General features: G+C 37.3%; 1 protein-coding gene across 3 annotated transcripts in view; it reads left to right on the top strand.

The window, feature by feature from the left end:
- The window catches only part of PJA2 (praja ring finger ubiquitin ligase 2), a 74,297-nt gene extending 53,676 nt beyond the window's left edge, over positions 1–20,621 (top strand). For all 3 annotated transcript variants that reach the window (XM_021939580.2, XM_021939581.2, XM_021939582.2), the window contains 4 exons: positions 48–159; positions 13,279–13,393; positions 13,759–13,880; positions 17,965–20,621. In XM_021939580.2, the coding sequence (XP_021795272.2) occupies positions 48–159; positions 13,279–13,393; positions 13,759–13,880; positions 17,965–18,090 (475 nt within the window). In that variant the 3' untranslated portion in view covers positions 18,091–20,621. The remainder of the gene's footprint in view (positions 1–47; positions 160–13,278; positions 13,394–13,758; positions 13,881–17,964) is intronic.
- The last annotated feature ends 602 nt before the right edge of the window (positions 20,622–21,223 follow it).

The raw sequence follows: 21,223 nt of genomic DNA, 5'->3' as shown, positions 1-21,223 counted from the left end.
GGTGAGTTTTGTTTTTCTGTTTTTTTTCTTTCTTTTTTTTTTTTCAGCCTATTTGATGGCTTTGCAGATGGACTAGGAGTTGCCGAAGCTATTTCATATGTGGATCCTCAGTTCCTTACCTACATGGCATTAGAAGAACGCTTAGCCCAGGCTATGGAGGTATGTTCATAACTCTAATGTCCATATATAAGTTGATGGGATGCAAAATGATAAAGGTTTAAAGGGATTTTGAGACTATTCTTAAGAAAAGGTGAATCTTTTCCCCATCAGTTTAGTAACAGTTATTGAATAATAATTGTCACCAGTATGTGTATACATATTATACTTGGTGTCCTGCTAGTTTGCCTTAAATTTCAGTATTTCTCAGTTTTTATTGCAGGATGGAAAATGTTTTGCTTACATTTAGAAAATAATACCTTTTCCTCTATTGAATTATACAAGTACGAGAGTGAATATCTTATATACACATGCACACGTGTATTTGTGAAATGCAGTTGAAGCTAAGGATATATTACAAATCTCTTTTTTTCTCGTGGCTTCTAAATACTCTCCGGCTGCCTAATGCAGTTAGGAAATTTGCTGCTCCTTATCCCAACAAACATATACACACTTCAATAAATGGGGCATATTTGCTGCCTAAGTTTCTCTTGCCTTCTTTTCATTATTTAACTAAAACAGAAAAACTTGTTCTTAAATGTTATTTGCCTAAGTTCAAAGCCCAAGTATTTTCGTGTTTGGGAACTACTACTGTACCAGTGGATTTCATTAAAAGAAATCTTTCTTTAAATCACTATTTCCAAAGTGATTTCCAAAATATAGGTACAGAAATGACTGGTGAATGAGCCACAGGTAAGAGGACAAAAAACTTGGTAAGAACTTTTAGAAGCATTATAATATATTTTGTCTTTAAATTTTCTGAGATTAGAAAGTCCAGTTTATGTATTTATTTATTTTTGAGACAAGATCTCACTCTGTCGCCCAAGCTGGAGTGCAGTGGTACAGTCATAGCTTACTACAGCCCTGAACTGCTGGGCTCAAGCGGTCAGCTCACCTTAGCCTGTCCCAAGTAGCGGGGACTACAGATATGGGCCATCAGACCTGGTTTGTTCTGTTTTTTTTTTTTTTGGTAGAGATAGGGTCTTACTATGTTACTACCCAGGCTGCTCTCAAACCCCTGCCCTGAAGCAATCCTCCCACTTTGGCCTCCCATAGCACTGGGATTATAGACATGAGTCACCATGCCCAGCCAGAAAGTCTACTTCAGATTGACAAATTAGGTAGCAGGTACCTATCTAATACTGATATATTTAATAATATATTTATATATCTAATATATTACCTCTCTAGTATATAATATATAATATATATTAGATGTATTATATCTCTATTAGATATATTTGTCTTTAAATTACCTCTAATTTGTAATATATATTATATACTATATGTACTATATATTACATATATAATATATATAGCTATATATAACATATCTAGTGTATGTTAGCTATATATAACTATATGTAATACATAACATATACATTAGCTATATATTAGACATCTGTAATATCTATAGATATTAGATACAGACATCTATAGATATTAGATACCTATCCATTTGCACACACACATGCATGCATGCATGCATATACATGTTCACATACATTTATGCTAGCTCTGCTTTGTCATCACTTTTTTTACATATGTAATTGTCCATGGAGATTGCTTTCAGTTATGCTTTATAATGAATAATTTTTCTCAAAGTAACCATAGCAGAAATACTCTATACTAGGAAAAAAGTCAGAAAGAACATCATGAGATAGGATACACTTAGGATTTTTGCCAAATTATTAAACCTGCCTTGGCAAATTCTGACACATAAGAAATAATGGTATAGCATGGTAACTTGCATCAGAAATATATAAAAATTAAGGATCACTCATTTCCTTGTGCTAGGTCTGTTCTAGGGTCTGATTTCACAACATTTAGTCTTTCATTTTATGCTAATGGTTTATGATTTCCTATAATACGGAGATAACTTTAAAAAGAAGTGTTGAGAATGAAATGTTTTATTATTTATTACTAGTGGGGAATGTGACATTTGGCATCTGGAAAGAAGAGCCAGAGAGACTGGTCTTGAGAGGTCATGCTAGGTAAAGGCACTAGCGGTGAACTAAGACAAGAGGCAAGTAAGAACTTACAGTCTCACATTGTTGGCTTCTACCAGTAGTGAACCCAGTGGCATTATTCCTACCAGTCTATACTTATGCCTCTGTTTAATGGCTTTAAGCATCTCTCTTCTCTAAGGCTTATCAGCTTCTTCACAGTTTAGTGCTCTGATTTAATTTATCTGAATTTGATTGAAATGTTTCACTCCTAGAAAATCAATACAGTTTTCTTCCTGTCACTCTCCAGAAATCTTATTTTTCTATGTTCAGTATGCATTTATTTAATCATTTTTTAAAATGAAACAAAAATAATCTATGATTATTTCTTTTATATTTAACACTAACACTCTTTAAATGAAACAAAAACAAAACAAACTGTTTTTGTTTGTTTGTTTCTCAAGCAGCCCTATAAGTTTTTGGAAGTAGTCGCTTTCATTTCTGGTATTTTTCCAATACTAGATTGATCGTTCTTTTCAGGTAGTGGCTTTTGGTGAAAATACTGGCAATATGTCTTTGTCTCCCTATATCTGTGTCTCTAATTTGAGTGAGGAGAGGATAAAACATTAAACATCTTTAACTTTTTGAAACTTTTCTACTTCTCAAAATGGATTTTGAAAAAATCCCCTTGCACGTTTATGTTGACATCTAAAATTTTTCAGCATAAATCTAAGTAGTATTATTTACTTTATCGTACTTCTTCCCTGGAAAAATGTTTAAAATTTTTAATGTAAAAAGTGGCTAAATTGAGTTACAATTAATAGTATCCAAATGATCAAAAATAAATTATGAATTTTGATAAGTATTTTGTAGGAAATGCATCTAATGAGATGGAGGCATTTTCCTTTCCCAGTTATGAGTGAATTTTATTTATTACTGAAATGAGAAACATTTCAGCATAAGTTTTACTTTTGATTTTCATCTTATGAATGTAAGGTTGAAAAATGTTGTTCACCTAAATAAATTAACAGGAATGGAAGGAGTTTATTATGGCATTGTCACTGAATTCTTTTGAGATATTTACCCAGAATCACATCAACTTAAGTTGTTTAGATATTCCTTAGATTCGTTCAGTTTTGTTTGTTTGTTTGTTTGTTTGTTTAAGCAAGGGATTGGAAGTCACCCAAAAGATTTGTTAGTTAGTCATTAGAGTTCAGTTCTACCTCCATACTTCAGATTGTCCCCCTGAATGGGTAAGAAGTGTGCTTTTATTTATAAAAGTGGAAGAAAGGTAAGTATAAACAGAATGTTAGAACAGAGAACCAGCATGATATACTGCAGGTACATTCTTATGTGGATCATTTTGAAGAAAGATTACCTATGAAAGCTTATTGAAACTGATCATCTTAAGACTGTCCATACCCACGGGCCCCTTGTAAAGTCTCTACATACAATAGCACCTATATATACCCAGGCATAGGCACTCGGAAGGCAGTAATGTGGAGGTTAAGAAGATGGGCTTTTGTGTTAAAGAGTTAGGCTATGTGACCTTGGATAATTCACTTAACCTCTCTAAGCTTTAGCTTCCTCATTTACAAAATGGGAATAATAAAATCTACCTGATGGGTTGTTGTGAGATTGTGTTAAAGCCTTTAGCAAAATACCTGCTTGTATTGGGGAGATCTCAGTAAATGGTATATTCATATAGGTTTATTCAAATCAACAGTCAACTAAGAGATGTAATCAGTGAACAAATCTGGATTCAGTGATTGTCATTCAGAATCAGTATTGCTATCTTCATTCTTTAAAAACTGAATTGTATTTTATTTTTCAGAACAAAATTTTGTGCTGATAAAGGATTATGCTACTTTAAATGCTACTTTTTTTGTCTTTTTTTTTTTTTTTTTTCCTTTTTTTTGTGGAGAACGGGGTCTCGCTATATTACCCAGGCAGGTCTCGAACTCCTGGGCTCAAGCTATCCTCCCGCCTCTGCCTCCCTGAGAGCTGGGATTACAGGCGTGAGCCACCGCGCCCGGTCTAAATGCTACTTTAAAATGTATTCTAGATTGGGTGATTTAGGCTATTTAGTTGTCTTTCTGACTCTTGGACTAACTATTGTAAATACATTGTACTGCCTAAAGGTGTAAATAGTTTTTTGTTTTTTGTTTTTTAAATTTTTATAGATTTTCATAGCAGTGGCTATAAAATGCTATCTTTTGCTTGTGTTGCTTATAAGTGATCCTGGATTATCTTAAATACATGACAGTACCAAGGCAATAAGTTATTTTTACATATATGAAATTTGAGGTGTTATTAGCACTGCAAATGTGCAGATAATCATTAGAAAGAGATGATGAACCCATTGAGACAAACATATATCAAAGCATAATTAGCCTGGAATAACCTCCCCAAATGAAAGTTACTATAAATAATATCCTTTATTTCTGTTTATGTGTAGCAGAGATGAGTTCTTGCAAGCAGGTTCTATCTTCAGTAGTACATATGGGAAATTGGAGAAGATTCATAATTATAGCTATGTGAGAAGGAAAGGGACAGATAACAGGATCTTACCTTCCATTTCCTGTCTTGCAATGGGAAAGTTCAATATAAAGAATTCTAAACTAGAACAAAGAAGTAGAGTAACAAGGGATTGGCTAGGAGGAAATAAAAATTCTAAAGAATATGTGAAAAGCACATATAAGGAGCAACCACCACCTGTCAGGCAAAGCTAGGACAATCCAAGGAAGAGTGCCTAGTCTACCTCGGGGCTGAGGTCCAGACCTTGATGGAAATGGCATCGCTGTGGCTTGCTATATGAGAGAGAAGTCACTGTGGTATGTGCTGGTATAACTTGCTGGAAGTCAGCTCTCTTAGGGTGCTGAGGAGAGCTATTCATAGGAAGGTGTCTGAGTGGAAGCACTGTGCTGCAGAACTGTCCAACATGGGTGCTGGGGGAGGCTGCTCCCTGCTAAGTGCATTACAGGAACTGGCTGCTAGAGAAGCCGTGTGCACTGTAGGAGTCTAGTGCTAGAAAAAGCTATGAACATCACACTAGTCCCGGTGTGCTCTGTCAAGCAAGCACACTGGGACAGAAGGAAAGCCCTTTCCTCCAGCAGTGTTCTTCAACATCCTCTGTGAACAAAGCTTAGCATCATGCCAGCTGTTAGGAGGGAAAGTATTTAAACAGCCCAGATTTTCACAGAGCTGACACAATGGTGAATTTGGATTTATGGAGCAATAATTCCATAAATGGAACATTCCAGCACGTTGACAACTTGGCTTCCATACATACCTTTCAATGCACGTTTAAATTTCCATCCATCAATAGAATTGTGTTTTCAGCCCACAAAATACAGCTATTACTACAACTGAAGTTTCACCCTTTCCCCAGAATGAGCAGATGGCTAGTTCCAAGTGTCATTGTATCTATTACTAGCTATGCATTACTCCATAAATTCATAGTCACACTGAATGTTCTCTTATATAAAGACTAAATTGCAAATTTAACTTCCAGCAACTGGTATATGAAATAGAAATGGGAAAGAGAAAAAGTGAACTGTTAATATATACAAATAAGCACATACATAAAATAAGCACATAAAATATGCAAAATTACTAATCCTTGTTCTGTATTTGGTCGTGAGACTGTAAATGATAGCTATAACTTCCTTCTTCCATGACCCAGTCATATTTTTCCCTGCCCTCAGCCAGAAGCTCATTTAGCTGGTTAGGATTCTTTAGTTGTTAGAGTAACCCAAACCTACATTGTTTATATCTTCAGTTCTTTCTTTTTTTGTCTGCTGTAGTTTTCTGGTAACTTTACTGTTGGGCATGAAAGCACTAAGAGATTCACACTCCAGGGTTTATTATCACAGGGTTTTCAAGCAGAGGAAGCCTAGTCTGTGGAGGGCAGACTATTTCCACTGGTAACAGGAGGCTCAGAGTGACTTGGGGATTCAAGATTATCAGTTTCCTCAGAGTTCAACCAGATGTCCTCATTCCAGGTTTCAGAATCTTACTCCTTAACGAATCAATGGTAAAACTTTTGAGAAATTTGATGAGACTGAGAAGTCAACTCTAATTTTCATTTAGCAATCCACACAGTTACATTTTGTGTTTGATTTTTAGGCGCAAGAGCTTCTTTTAGGGCTGTCATGGATGCTTTCTGGCTCTCATACCCTGTTGTGAGGGCTAAGAGACCTGAGTTTGTAATTTTTTTCTGTAAGTGCACAAGGGCACTTATTAATAATCCATCTCACATCACGATTTTTATAGTTAGATCACTGTTGCTGTAAGGTCAAGTATAGCAGCTCTCTGGGCTCTTAAGACACTTGCTTCAGTTGGACCTTCATCACTGTCAACCACAGTGATACCTTGATTAATTGTGATGCCACTACAGACTATGGATTAATAGCATCCCATTCTTATTGGCAAGGAGCTCAGCACTGAGCTCAAGCTCACAGGCCTAACCAAACCAATCCCCAAATGCAGTTCTGTGTCCTGCAAGACACAGAGCTGGTTTTTTTTTTTTTTTTTTTTTTGCACGCTCTTCCCATGAATTTTTTTTTTATATACCTTATGTTCTAGGGTACAGGTGCACAATGTGCAGGTTTGTTACATATGTACACATGTGCCATGTTAGTGTGCTGCACCCATTAACTCGTCATTTACATTAGGTATATCTCCTAATGCTATCCCTCCCCGCTCCCCGCACCCCACGACAGGCCCCGGTGTGTGATGTTCCTTATCCTGTGTCCAAGTGTTCTCATTGTGCAGTTCCCACTTATGAGTGAGAAGATGCGATGTTTGGTTTTCTGTCCTTGCGATAGTTTGCTGAGAATGATGGTTTCCAACTTCATCCATGTCCCTACAAAGAACATGAACTCATCCTTTTTTATGGCTGCATAGTATTCCATGGTGTATATGTGCCACATTTTCTTAATCCAGTCTATTATTGATGGACATTTGGGTTGGTTCCAAGTCTTTGCTATTGTGAATAGTGCCGCAGTAAACATACGTGTGCATGTGTCTTTATAGCAGCATGAATTATAATCCTTTGGGTATATACCCAGTAATGGGATGGCTGGGTCAAATGATATTTCTAGTTCTAGATCCTTGAGGAATCACCACACTGTCTTCCACAATGGTTGAACTAGTTTACAGTCCTACCAACAGTGTAAAAGTGTTCCTATTTCTCCACATCCTCTCCAGCACCTGTTGTTTCCTGACTTTTTAATGATTGCCATTCGAACTGGTGTAAGATGGTATATCTCATTGTGGTTTTGATTTGCATTTCTCTGATGGTCAGTGATGATGAGCATTTTTTCATGTGTCTGTTGGCTGCATAAATGTCTTCTTTTGAGAAGTGTCTGTTCATATGCTTCACCCACTTTTGTTTTTTTTTTTTTGAGACAGAGTCTTGCTCTGTCTCCCAGGCCGGAGTGCAGTGGTGTGATCTTGGCTCACTGCAACCTCTGTCTCCTGGGTTCATGCCATTCTCCTGCCTCAGCCTCCAGAGTAGCTGGAACAACAGGCGCCCGCCACCACACCTGCCTTTTTTGTGTGTGTGTGTGTGTGTGTGTGTATTTTTAGTAGAGACGGGGTTTCACTGTGTTGGCCAGGATGGTCTCGATCTTCTGACCTCGTGGTCCACCCGCCTCGGCCTCCCAAAGTGCTGGGATTACAGGCGTGATCCACCATGCCCAACCCCTTTGCCCACTTTTTGATGGGGTTGTTTGATTTTTTCTTGTAAATTTGTTCAAGTTCTTTGTAGATTCTGGATATTAGCCCTTTGTCAGATGGGCAGATTGCAAAAATTTTCTCCCATTCTGTAGGTTGCCTATTCACTCTGAGGTTTTCTTTTGCTGTGCAGAAGCTCTTTAGTTTAATTAGATCCCGTTTGTCAATTTTGGCTTTTGTTGCTATTGCTTTTGGTGTTTTAGACGTGAAGTCCTTGCCCATGCCTGTGTCCTGAATGGCATTGCCTAGGTTTTCTTCTAGGGTTTTTATGGTTTTAGGTCTAACATTTAAGTCTTTAATCCATCTTGAATTAATTTTTGTATAAAGTGTTTGGAAGGCATCCAGTTTCAGCTTTCTACATATGGCTACCCAGTTGTCCTAGCACCATTTATTAAATAGGGAATCCTTTCCCCATTTCTTGTTTTTGTCAGGTTTGTCAAAGATCAGATGGTTGGAGATGTGTGGTATTATTTCTGAGGGCTCTGTTCTGTTCCACCGGTCTGTATCTCTGTTTTGGTACCAGTACCATGCCGTTTTGGTTACTGTAGCCTTGTAGTATAGTTTGAAGTCAGCATGATGCCTCCATCTTTGTTCTTTTTGCTTAGGATTGTCTTGGCAATGTGGGCTCTTTTTTGGTTCCATATGAACTTAAAAGTAGTTTTTTCCAATTCTGTGAAGAAAGTCATTGGTAGCTTAATGGGGATGGCATCGAATCCATAAATTATCTTGGGCAGTATGGCCATTTTCACGAAGTTGATTTTTCCTATCCATGAGCATGGAATGTTCTTCTATTTGTTTGTGTCCTCTTATATTTCATTGAGCAGTGGTTTGTTGTTCTCGTTGAAGAGGTCCTTCATATCCCTTGTAAGTTGGATTCCTACGTATTTTATTCTCTTTGAAGCAATTGTGAATGGGAGTTCACTCATGACTTGGCTCTCTGTTTGTCTGTTACTGGTGTACGGGAATGCTTGTGATTTTTGCACATTGATTTTGTATCCTGAGACTTTGCTGAAGTTGCTTATCAGCTTAAGGGGATTTTGGGCTGAGACGACGGGGTTTTCTAAATATACAATCATGTCATCTGCAAACAGGAACAATTTGACTTCCTCTTTTCCTAATTGAATACCCTTGATTTCTTTCTCCTGCCTGATTGCCCTGGCCAGAACTTCCAACACTATATAGGAGTGGTGAGAGAGGGCATCCCTGTCTTGTGCCAGTTTTCAAAGGGAATGCCAGTTTTTGCCCATTCAGTATGATATTGGCTGTGGGTTTGTCATAAATAGCTCTTATTATTTTGAGATACGTCCCATCAATACCTAATTTATTGAGAGGTTTTAGCATGAAGCGCTGTTGAATTTGTCAAAGGCCTTTTCTGCATCTATTGAGGTAATCATGTGGTTTTTGTCTTTAGTTCTGTTTATATGATGGATTATGTTTATTGATTTGCATATGTTGGACCAGCCTTGCATCCCAGGGATGAAGCCAACTTGATCATGGTGGATAAGCTTTTTGATGTGCTGCTGGATTCGGTTTGCCAGTATTTTATTAAGGATTTTTGTATCGATGTTCATCAGGGATATTGGTCTAAATTCTCTTTTTTTGTTGTGTCTCTGCCAGGCTTTGGTAGCAGGATGATGTTGGCCTCATAAAATGAGTTAGGGAGGATTCCTTTTCTATTGATTGGAATAGTTTCAGAAGGAATGGTACCAGCTCCTCTTTGTATCTCTGGTAGAATTTGGCTGTGAATCCATCTGGTCCTGGACATTTTTTGGTTGGTAGGCTATTAATTACTGCCTCAATTTCAGAGCCTGTTATTGGTCTATTCAGGGATTCAACTTCTTCCTGGTTTAGTCTTGGGAGGGTGTATGTGTCCAGGAATTTATCCATTTCTTCTAGATTTTCTACTTTATTTGTGTAGAGGTGTTTATAGTATTCTCTGATGGTGGTTTGTATTTCTGTGGGATCGGTGGTGATATCCCCTTTATGATTTTTTACTGCGTCTATTTGATTCTTCTCTCTTTTCTTCTTTATTAGTCTTGCTAGTGGTCTATCAATTTTGTTGATCCTTTCAAAAAACCAGCTTCTGGATTCATTGATTTTTTTGAAGGGTTTTTTGTGTCTCTATCTCCTTCAGTTCTGCTCTTATCTTGTTGTTTCTTGCCTTCTGCTAGCTTTGGAATGTGTTTGCTCTTGCTTCTCTAGTTCTTTTAATTGTGATGTTAGGGTGTCAATTTTAGATCTTTCCTGCTTTCTCTTGTGGGCATTTAGTACTATAAATTTCCCTCTACACACTGCTTTAAATGTGTCCTGGGATCACTCTTAATACAAATTCTATATCAGTCTGAGTTCAGTCCCGAGAGAGAAATACAGTAATTTGAACAGGGAAAATTTACTGTAAATATTAACTACAACAGAAGTTTCGAATACCAAAGGATTGGCTAGTAGGAAATAAAGCAAACTCTAAAGAATGTAGGATTAGCAGATTTAAGGAACACCTTTAGGGCCGAGATAGAGCACTCTACTTCCCTCCCCTCTAAGGCTGAAAGCCAGACCTTATTGGGAAGGACACAGCCATGGCTTACGGAGGAGTATTTATGGTACTGCGCTGGCAGAACTTGCTGGAAATTTGCCTTCTGGAACTTGGCAAGAATCTGCCCTCTGGGGCACCAGAGAAGCTTCACAGTGATGTGACCAAGCCCCTAGGTACTCTGCTGCAGAACCACCCAAGATGAGTACCAGGAGAATCTACTGGCCACCTTGTCCTGCAATTACCAGTTACTGGATAAGTGGCATGTGCTTCAGGAGCCAGGCACTGGAGAAGCCACCCACAATGGAGGAGCCTGATGCTGGAGAAGCCATCTGTGCACAGGGAAGCCTGGCCCACTGCAGGGGCAAGCCCAAGGGAACCAGGAAGCAAAGTCCTTTACGTGTGCAGTGTCTCTCCAGCACCCTCTACTGACAAAACTTAAAATCATGTCGGCTAACAAAAGGGAAAATATTTTAAATGCCCAAGTCTGTTTTCAAAGAGCAGAAATGAAAGGTGTATTTGGAGCTGAGAAGCAATAATTCAATTACTGGAGCAGCGTGTCTTATTTTCTGCAATGTTTCTCTGCATATCCAGAGTCAAATTTGGTGTTCAATAATATTAACTGTGTTTATTAACTCTTGGTGAACCCTTTTGCTTTTTCCTTTTTTAGTCCTGATTTTGCTTTAGGCTTGGCCCAAAGCAAGTTGTAATCCTCTATTATAAGTTATCTCAATTTCTTTTCGGGAATATCTATCGTAGAACCTTAGGCATGTATAAAATATTAAGTTTGCCGTCCAAAAGAATACAGTGTTAGCTAAGCTGTCAGGCAGAATTCTTCTTCTATATGGGAAACCTGGCTTGTTCATTTTTTTTTCATTATGGTAAAATAAACATAACATAAAATTTACTATTGCTACAGTTAAGTGTACAGTTCAGTGTAATTAAGTGTATTCACATTGCTGTAAACAGTAACTCCACATTTTCCCATCTCTCCAGCCCCTGGCAGCCACCATTCTGTTTTCTGTCTCAATGAATTTGACTACTTTAGGTATCTCATATAGGAATCATACAGTATTTATCCTTCTGTGACTGGCTTATTTCACTTAGCATAATGTCTTCAGGGTTCATCCATGTTGTGACATGTGTTAGAATTTCCTTCCTTTTCAAGGCTGAGTAATATTCTTCTGTATGTGTACATCATATTTTGCATATCCGTTCATCCATCAATGAACAGTTGATTTATTTCCACCTTTTGGCTCTTGTGAATAATGCTGCAGTGAACGTGGGTGTACAGATACTTGTTTTAGTCCCTGCTTTCAGTTCTTTTTAGGTATGTACCCAGAACTAGAATTGCTGGATTATGTGATAATTCTGTTTTTAATTTTGAGGAATTGTTGGGCTGTTTTCTGTAGCAGCTACAATATTCTGCACTTCAACCAGGATGGGAGGCCCAGTTTTGATAGTTGTCAAATTTCCTTCAAGTTTTTCATCCCTACAAAGAAGCCAAGGTCTTTCATAGCTCCATAATCTTATGATGCTGTAATTAGGATATAATACTAACATGTAATAATTAAACTGTGTAATACCAATTCTTTGAATACAGTAGCAGTTCAGAAGGATACTAGTGCAGTCTAGGACCACTGACAGGCTTCCTGGAAGAGATAGGACTTATGCAGTCCCTGAGGGAGTGATAGGACTTAAAGGATAGACAGAAAGCACCAGGCAGGCGAAGCAGCATGTGCACCAAGAGCAAGTAATTGTACAGGTTGCAGACAAAAAGACGAAAGTCTCAACTGCTGTTCTAGTCTAATTGGAGCCAGAAAGGATGAGGATGACGCATACCAGATGATCACATGATCTGATGTTCTTTCCATCCTTGTTAGAACAGTAATTTGACATAGGTATTTGAACCTGTAAATGAAATTCACAACCCAGATAACCTAGTAATACTTGTGAGCTGGTAATGTGGGTGTGCCAAATCCATGCCAGTAGTAGATACAGCCATTCGGGGGCGCATTATTTGCTTCCATACTTGGAGCATCTAGTAGCCTCAGCCACATTTTATCTTTCATGAAGTGAACCTTTCTAAAATGTTTATTACTTTCTTTCATGTTATTGATCTCACATAGGAACCAATAGTTGGAAAAAGTAACCACTCCTTCAAAATATGAATACGGAAAAGTAGATGATTATTGAGACCCGATAGATTTTTATTTATTTATTTTGAGACACAGTCTTGCTCTATCATCAAGGCTGGAGTGCATGGTGATCTCAGCTCACTGCAACCTCCGCCTCCCAGGATCAAGCAGTTCTCCTGCCTGTCTCCCAAGTAGCTGGGATTATAGCACACACTACCGCACCCGGGGTTTTTTTTTTTTTTTTGAGATGGAGTTTCGCTCTTGTTGTTCAGGCTGGATTGCAATGGCATGATCTCGGCTAACTGCAACCTCTACATCCTGGGTTCAAGCAGTTCTCCTGCCTCAGCCTCACAAGTAGCTGGGATTACAGGCATGCACCACTACGCCCTGCTAATTTTGTATTTTTTTAACTAGAGACAGGATTTCACCACGTTGGTCAGGCTGGTCTTGAACTCCTGACCTCAAGTGACCCACCCGCCTTGGCCTCCGAAAGTGCTGGGATTATAGGCATGAGCCATCGCTCCCAGCCGAGACAAGATATATTTTTATTTCACGTGTAGAAAGTTGGGCTCTGCGTGTATATTTAATGTTTTGGTTTGTTGGTGATGGTGGTAGTTTCTTCTGAAGAGGCAAAAGGAGCAAAGGACTAAAGCAAAAGAAACTAACAAGAAGAGAATAATGGTGATATAATTTTGAAGATACCCTAAAAAATAGTTTTCTGTTACTGTTTTAAAGTATTTCCTAACAAAGAACTGTACCTTTTGTTTTTCAGACTGCTCTGGCACATTTAGAGTCTCTTGCAGTGGATGTTGAGGTGGCCAATCCACCAGCCAGTAAGGAAAGCATCGATGGTCTTCCAGAGACCCTTGTTCTTGAAGATCACACTGGTAAGGGCAGAGTTGATCTCAAATGTTGAGGAACACATTGCACATTTAAGTATATTATCAGTGTACCTAGATGATTAAATATTTGTTTATTAGAACCAGATGCTTACAAATTCACCTAGTATAAGAATATTTTTAATTTTCAAGTGATAGACTGAGACAAATGTTCCTTTGTCAGCTTTTTTACAAAATCAGTATTTATTAGATTCCAAATTGCCAAGTATTTGACAGAAATGCTTGCCAATTAACTGATCAAAGATTGGCTCTTTCGTCTTTCAGAGGTATCTTCTCTGAGTATAATATATTGTTTTTCAGTTTTATTAAAATTGAACTATATGTGATTGATCTAAATTATTTGTTGTTTTCAGCTATTGGTCAGGAACAATGCTGTCCAATCTGTTGCAGTGAGTATATTAAGGATGATATAGCAACAGAGTTGCCCTGTCACCATTTCTTTCACAAACCTTGTGTCTCAATTTGGCTACAAAAGGTGAGTGATAGAATAATTAATTTAAAATTTTAAAATTTAATACTTTAATAGTGTCTTCTGCAAGTGAATAATAACAGTATCTCTTTTTTTTTTTTTTGAGACAGAGTTTCGCTCTTGTCACCTAGGCTGGATTGCAGTGGCTCGATCTCGGCTCACTGCAGCCTCTGCCTCTGTGGTTCAAGCGATTCTCCTGCCTCAGCCTCCCAAGTAGCTGGGATTACAGGCACCCACCACCACGCCCGGCTAATTTTTTGTGTTTTTAGTAGAGACGGGGTTTCGCCATGTTGGTCAGGCTGGTCTGGAACTCCTGACCTCAGGTGATTTGCCTGCCTCAGTTTCCCAAAGTGCTGGGATTACAGGTTGTGAGCCACCATGCCCAGCCAATGGTAGTATCTTTTAAACCTGTTTTATTTAGCTACAAATTTGTAGTACTTTTTAATTCATTGTTAAAAACTGGTTGCCTTTAATGATTACAAATCAGGGATAATATGGAAGTATTTTATTTTATTAACATTGTCTAAAAACAACATAGCCAACAATAACATGCTTTTAATCATTTTAGGAAGTGATTAAATATCTGAAAATTATTTTAGAATAAAGCTGATTAGAATTTTAATCATAACCTTGAAATTTGGTGTTTTCAAAAGTATCTCAAGCAGAGAAGCCTTTGGCACTACTCAAAGTACTATAACAATATACAGCTATTCTGCTAATACGGGTTGGTGTTTCTGAAATGTATATGAAAGATATTTAATAACCTACCAAATAGCTCCTATTCCAGTTTTTATATATTGCCTTCAAATATTTGCCCAATAAATCTTAAGCATATTTGAATTATTTAAATAAAGTGAGTGTTTTACTTCAGTCTTCTCTGTGAAGTCTATTTTTTTGCATAAAGGATATTTACCATCCAGCTCACTAGGAATTCCCAAGTCACTTTCCCAGATTATCTACTTAGGAATACAACTATCTTTTTCCCCTATAACCAGTGCTTTTTTTCTCCTTCCCTTTTCCCTTTGCTTTCCTTCCTTCCCTCTTTTTCCTTTTCCTTTCTTGCTGTTCCTCTATTTCTATTTGCCACTTCATTGTTCTCAAAACTCCACTTAAAATCTCTGAAATCCAGTTTAGAAATGTTCACTGTTATTTTATAAAATATCTGTATATGAGATAACCCATAGTGCCTGGCAGGTAGTAAGTGCCCAGTAAATATTTTACAAATCAGATGAAAGCTGTTATTAGAAATTAGAGATTTTTTATTTTATTAACAACAAAATCACAAATACAAACTTAGGATGCAAGTTACAAAGACGAGCTAGCAGTCTTTAGTAAACAGCATGTGCTAACATGTACTATTTGAGGAGTAATTGCCTGTGTAGAGATCATGTGTGTCTCAAGTCTCATGAGACTTCCTGGCGTTCTGGATTGAGGTATAATGCTGGATTCTGAATTAGTTTTAAAATACTGTTTTCCTTGCTCTCTCCCCTCTCCCAGAACATAATTTGGGAAATAATATTTTAGGTGATTTTTCTTGACCTATTTATCTGGCATTTTATTAATACAGCCTAGATGGCTGTATTGTACAATATACCAACCTGTAGGGTTTTTATAAGAGTTAAAGTAGGTAATTCGTGATGAATTTAATATGGTATTTGGCACATAGTAAACATATAGTGTAGGAAAAGTAATGGTAAACTTATTACTAATGAAAATTAGAATTGAGTAGAAAATGACTTTTTCACTGTCTGTACATGATGGTGGTGGTAGTGAAAGTAGGTGTTATTAAAATTAGTGGGGAAGCAGAAAATGCAGAGCCACCAACTCTTAACAATATTGAGCGTGGCTGAGTCTGTGAGGTCCATTCCCTCATTTCTTTCCACTCCCATACATTAGACCTTCAACCTTTGTTGTCTTAACTACTATTGTAGTTACCTACTTTATTTCCTTACTTCCTTTAGAGGTACTTTCTTTTCATTTCTTTTTTATTTGCATAAATCTGTGGGGTACATGTGCAGCTTTGTCACATGCATAGGTTACGTAGTGGTCCAGTCAGGGCATTTAGGATATCCTATCACCTGGATAACATACATTATACCCATTAACTAATTTCTCATTATCTTCCCCCCTTCCTACCCCCCACTCTTCCAAATCTTCATTTTCTATCATTCCGTCATTAAAGGCTGCTTATGAAATATAGTTCTGATCATGTACTTCCCTTCTCATAAAAGAAAGAGAGAGACCTCCAGTCACCTGTGGAATAATCTGAAGCTTTAATCTTGACATTCAAGACCTTCTGTGATTTAGACCTCAACCTGTTTCTTCAGATTTACTTTTCTGTACATTTGCTTATGTTTCTATACATTTGCTCCTGAAGTCTGGCATGATTTTTCCCTATACCATCTGTAAGATTAGATGATATAGGTAGGTGCAGTTTAAATTCCACCTTTTCTGTCCTTAATAAATTCTGTCTTTAAACTCCCACGATAGTTTCAGAGACTTAAGAAGCAGTGTTTTGTGTGCCTGCTGTGTGTCAGTCACTGTCAGATGATTCCTCTTTAATGATTCATGATCTCTCCTTTAATCCTCACAGAACATTAGGACTTACTGGTATCTTTATTCCTGTTTTCTAATGATTGTTACTTATCTAAGTTTAAATAGCTAGTACATAGTTCACCAAGACCACGCTCATCGATTTGACTCTAAAATGTTACTGTTGGGCCCAATCTATATGGCAAGTACACAATAAATGTTTGCTGAAATGAATTTTTTTTTTTTTTTTTTGAGACGGAGTCTCGCTCTGTCACCCAGGCTGGAGTGCAATGGCACTATCTCGGTTCACTGCAACCTCCGCCTCCCGGGTTCAAGCAATTCTCCTTTCTCAGCCTCCTGTGTAACTGGGGCTACCAGGCGCACGCTGCCACACTCAGCTAATTTTTTGTATTTTAGTAGAGACGGGGTTTCACCATGTTGCCCAGTCTGTTTGCGAACTCCTGAGCTCAGGCAGTCCACCCACCTCGGCCTCCCAAAGTGCTGGGATTACAGGCATGAGCCACCACGCCCGGCCTAAAATGAATTCTTAAACGGTAAACATAATATATGTTGTACAGCCTTGAATTATACTTGAGACTTTGCTGTAACTCAAGGTAACAGTCTCTTCAGTCTTTCTCCTGTCAGGAAATATCTTAGTGTGAAGCCTTTCCTGCTTTTTTTCTGGGGAGAATGTTCCCAAGATGCAGTTCTTTGTCGCCTTCAAACAGCATGATCTCTTCAGCCTCCCTTCCAGCAGGGAGTCCTCTTTGGGAAAAAGACCAGATTTGCAAGGGGATAATCTTTTATCAGATAATGTAGCTCTATAATCATCCATTGGTCCTAGAATGTTGTACTCCTAGTATAACTGCTTTCCCCTCCCCACCTTCCCTCCAAGGTCTGTGGCTGATTGTTTTGTCATTTAGAAGGCACCTGACACTCTTACCTCTTTTTGGAAAGAAATGTCATGGCTTAGAAAGAAAGTCTGAAGTCCATCTGCTTTGACATATCTGTGCTACCCTAAAATGGGGCTTTAATTTGCCATAGATCTACATTAATTTACCATAGACCTTCTTTAATTCACACCAAATCATAAATGATAAATAAATCATAAATGATTTGATGTGAATTAAAGTAGGTCTGTGGTTTCTCTAATAAATGCATAATAGACTAAATAATGATAATTCCGTTCAGATTATTGTTGAAGCTAAACTCTGACCTCCATGCGGACATGTGCCATGATTCTTTGCTCACCCTCTGCCATTGCATCACCGCTGAGTTTAGCAGCTCTTAATTAAAACTCACTAAATGAAGGAGAATTAATGACCTTAAAGATATGAACATTAATAAGATACATTGTTTACCCTCAAATTAGAGTCTGATTGGGCACAGAGGGAATAGTATGAAAATAATGTCTTTCTGCATTGTGTGGATTTGAAGTTTATTTTTTGTTGTTAAGATATTTATTATTAGGATAATGATACTGTTTTTTCTTTATTAAGTTATTTGTGTGGCAGTTAAGATGATTCTGGTGGCTCTTAACGTTTTTTTTTTTCTCCAGTCGGGAACATGCCCTGTGTGCCGCCGTCATTTCCCACCTGCAGTTATTGAAGCATCTGCAGCTCCTTCCTCTGAGCCTGATCCTGATGCCCCACCTTCAAATGACAGTACTGCAGAAGCGCCCTAAACCTTAACAGTTGAAATGAGATCAGTGTATCGAAGTAAATCTGCAAATTCCTTCTAAATCTCATGTGCAAATAATTATATATAAATATATTTAAAAAAGCTATATATAGTATATGCCATAGTTTAGAAAGAATATTAACCTTTCTAAACTAAATTTAGGTTTGCAGAAAGTATTAAACATTTTCAAGCTGAATGTTGAGACAGTGCATCCATTTTCTTTAGTTGAATATGTTTGTATTAATTGTAAAGCCAAGCTTATCAGTTGACTTCCTCCAGAAGAAATAATCATCTGTGTGGCATACGTTACTGGCTTTGTCTATAATACTGCCACTAAGTGATTATAATTAAGCGCTCCTGTTTGCATCAAATGTTAAGACTGTGTTCACAACAGTAGTAAAATTTGGTTTCATTGGAAATGAAACAAATTGTAAAATATGCTTTTTCACTAGTCCCTTTGGTTTTGCTACGCCATAACCTCTTGGTTCATATGCTGAGAAATTTTTCAGAAAGTCCATTTTTGTTTAAAATTAGGACTTTTCAGAATGCCAAATGAAGGCTAAAATTCTGGCCAGAACATTACAAAAGTTTTAAATCTTAGAAGTAACTCCCCCTGAAATAAAGTTAGGTAGTAAAATCCTTAATGAAACCAGTGGATGTGCTTAACATAAGGTTAGTAAAGCATACAAAGAATCTAGTGTGCTCAGGGCTTGGTACAATGAGCTGAATTAGATGGCCTTATGAAACCCTCTCTAACCTCACCCAACCTGTTTCTCCTTGGTAAAAATTATACTTGAAGGCCCAGAACACTCATGGCACATTTGTTTAATATTGGATATAGTTAGTTTAAGGTAATTTTGCTTCTACAGTATTTTGGAAGGTCTGAAAACTTGCACAGGGTCATCTTTGTAATTATATAACCCCAAACTAAGATGCACAGTGTCTCCTTTAGGTAATCACACACAGTAGAAGAGTATGTGCAAACATGGACATAATAGTTCACTTACAAATGTGATTTGATGTTAACACTAGAGAATGATGACTGTTAGAATATCACATTTGAGCAAGTAAAACAGTAAAGTACATAGTGAGTGTACGTCCATCTAATTGGTCCATTGATAATTTAGTTTGGGCACATGAAAGGAATATTTATATGGCTTCCCAAATGCAGAGTTACATCTTATTTGTGTAATTCCTCTGAGTATTTATATCCCGTCTCTTTTTTTCATTTTTAAAAATAAATGAATTTTCACTGTTGGCACATTTGAGGCTTAAATATAAGGAACATAACACTTGCATTCTAATTTTTGCATATATTGTAAATGTGTCTGGTATTTACAGCAAAATACTGTGTATCCTTTTATGGGTAAAACAAAAGTGAACATTGCATGCATGTAATGTGATGAATTTGTAATTTAGGAGTTCTTTGGGGCTTCTGTGACTTTGGAAATGCTTACATTCAGGCCTTAATGTTGCATTAGCTAGCATGTTTTCCCTCTGATGTATATAGTCATTGTTGTATAAACTAATCTTTGCTTGTTTTCTACTCTGTGATCTTTCCATACCATATTTCATTAATGATCAGTTAGTGTCAAGGAGTCAAATCAGATTAAAATTAATTTCATATGTATATTGTGGAAATTTGTGGCTAGTGTGATTTTTGTTTGTTTGTTTCCTTTTAAGTACTGTTGATCAGTTGTGACACTTACTGGTTAAACTTACGTTGCTAAAGATTTCTCTATAATAAGCCACACATTATATTTAGACTATATTAAGGGACCTTGGTTTTCTTCTAGATAGCAGCTGTCCCAAAGAAAATATTTCTTCTTTGCCTGTTAAGATTTAGCTATTATCTGCCAGTTGTTACGAGGTTTTGGTTCCAAACTCAACCAGCAATGTTGAGAGCAGAACTTAAGATAGCTGTTGTACTTTTTGCTTTCCATCTGTTACTGTCCTTCATTCTTGGCTCCCTACTATCTATAAACAGCTGCTGTGAAGGAGAAAAGTTGAGTAAGAGTTGGCTTAAATTTTAAAAAGGAAAAAGAAAATTGAGGTTTTAGGATTTTCAAGGTAACAAGCTCTGGTATAGCTAAGGCTGGCAAGTTCAGATACTAAAATATTATTTGGTCATATCTTGGATCCTTTTGAAAAAGTTAAGACTATATGAAGGTAAATTAGAAATAAGTATGAATATTAATAAAATAGCATTTATCTTATTTCTCTATTTTATGTTGTGACTTAACCTAATTTTATTTTTTTAACATTTTCTTATTTCTTGTAATATGAATGCTGATATTTAAAGGTAGATCTATGTGGTTTTCTTTTGTGTTTCTTAATTGTTTAACTCTTAAGATTATTTGTGATCTGGATTTATGTATTTGTTAGATACATATGAATTGTTAAAATGGAATGCAAGTTTTTCAAAAGCCCAGGTCTAAATGTAATGGTTGGTTTATTGTTCTACAACCCCAGCCCATCATTTTCTGTGTAAATCATAAACAATAAACAGAATATACTCGGTGGTCATTTCTAATATTTAATTGTGTAATTGTATCACTTCTATAATGTAACCCTGAAGGATTTAGAGTTAATGACAACACTATGAGCATGTGATGTTAAAAGTCCTTGAACTATAATATAAGAAAGCCCTAGGAAGAGCCAGACAGAAGTAGTTGATGGACTTCCTACTGCTGGAGGGTCTCTGAGTCCTTGCCCTCTCCTGCCTGACATCCTTAGCTATCCTGTAGGTTTCAGCAGAACCTGATTTCCACACTGACTCCGGACTGCAGAAACCGTTAATAAGAAGGGAGCCCACCTCACGTCAGTGGTTTTCTGCAAATCAGGCATGGAAATATTATTAAATCTACCTGTTTAGCAAGATTCCTCGTGGTTCTCAAACAGTTCAGAGAACTCATTTCAGAAGGGTCAATTGGGTGCTGATAAATTACGCCATTCAATTAGACAAAGACTAGCCAGGCTTGGTGGTGTGCACCTATAATCCCAGCTATTCAGGAGGCTTGAGGCAGGAGGATTGCTTGAGCCTAGGAGCTTAAGAGCAGCCTGGGCAACATAGTGAGACCCTGTCTCAAAAAAATTTACAAAGACAAAAACACCATTTTGTTTAAATGCTTAGAAAA

Source organism: Papio anubis, chromosome 5 (genome assembly GCF_008728515.1).
Source record: "Papio anubis isolate 15944 chromosome 5, Panubis1.0, whole genome shotgun sequence".
In the NCBI taxonomy this organism is placed as follows: Eukaryota; Metazoa; Chordata; class Mammalia; order Primates; family Cercopithecidae; genus Papio; species Papio anubis.
This window is presented reverse-complemented; position numbering and strand designations above follow the sequence as displayed.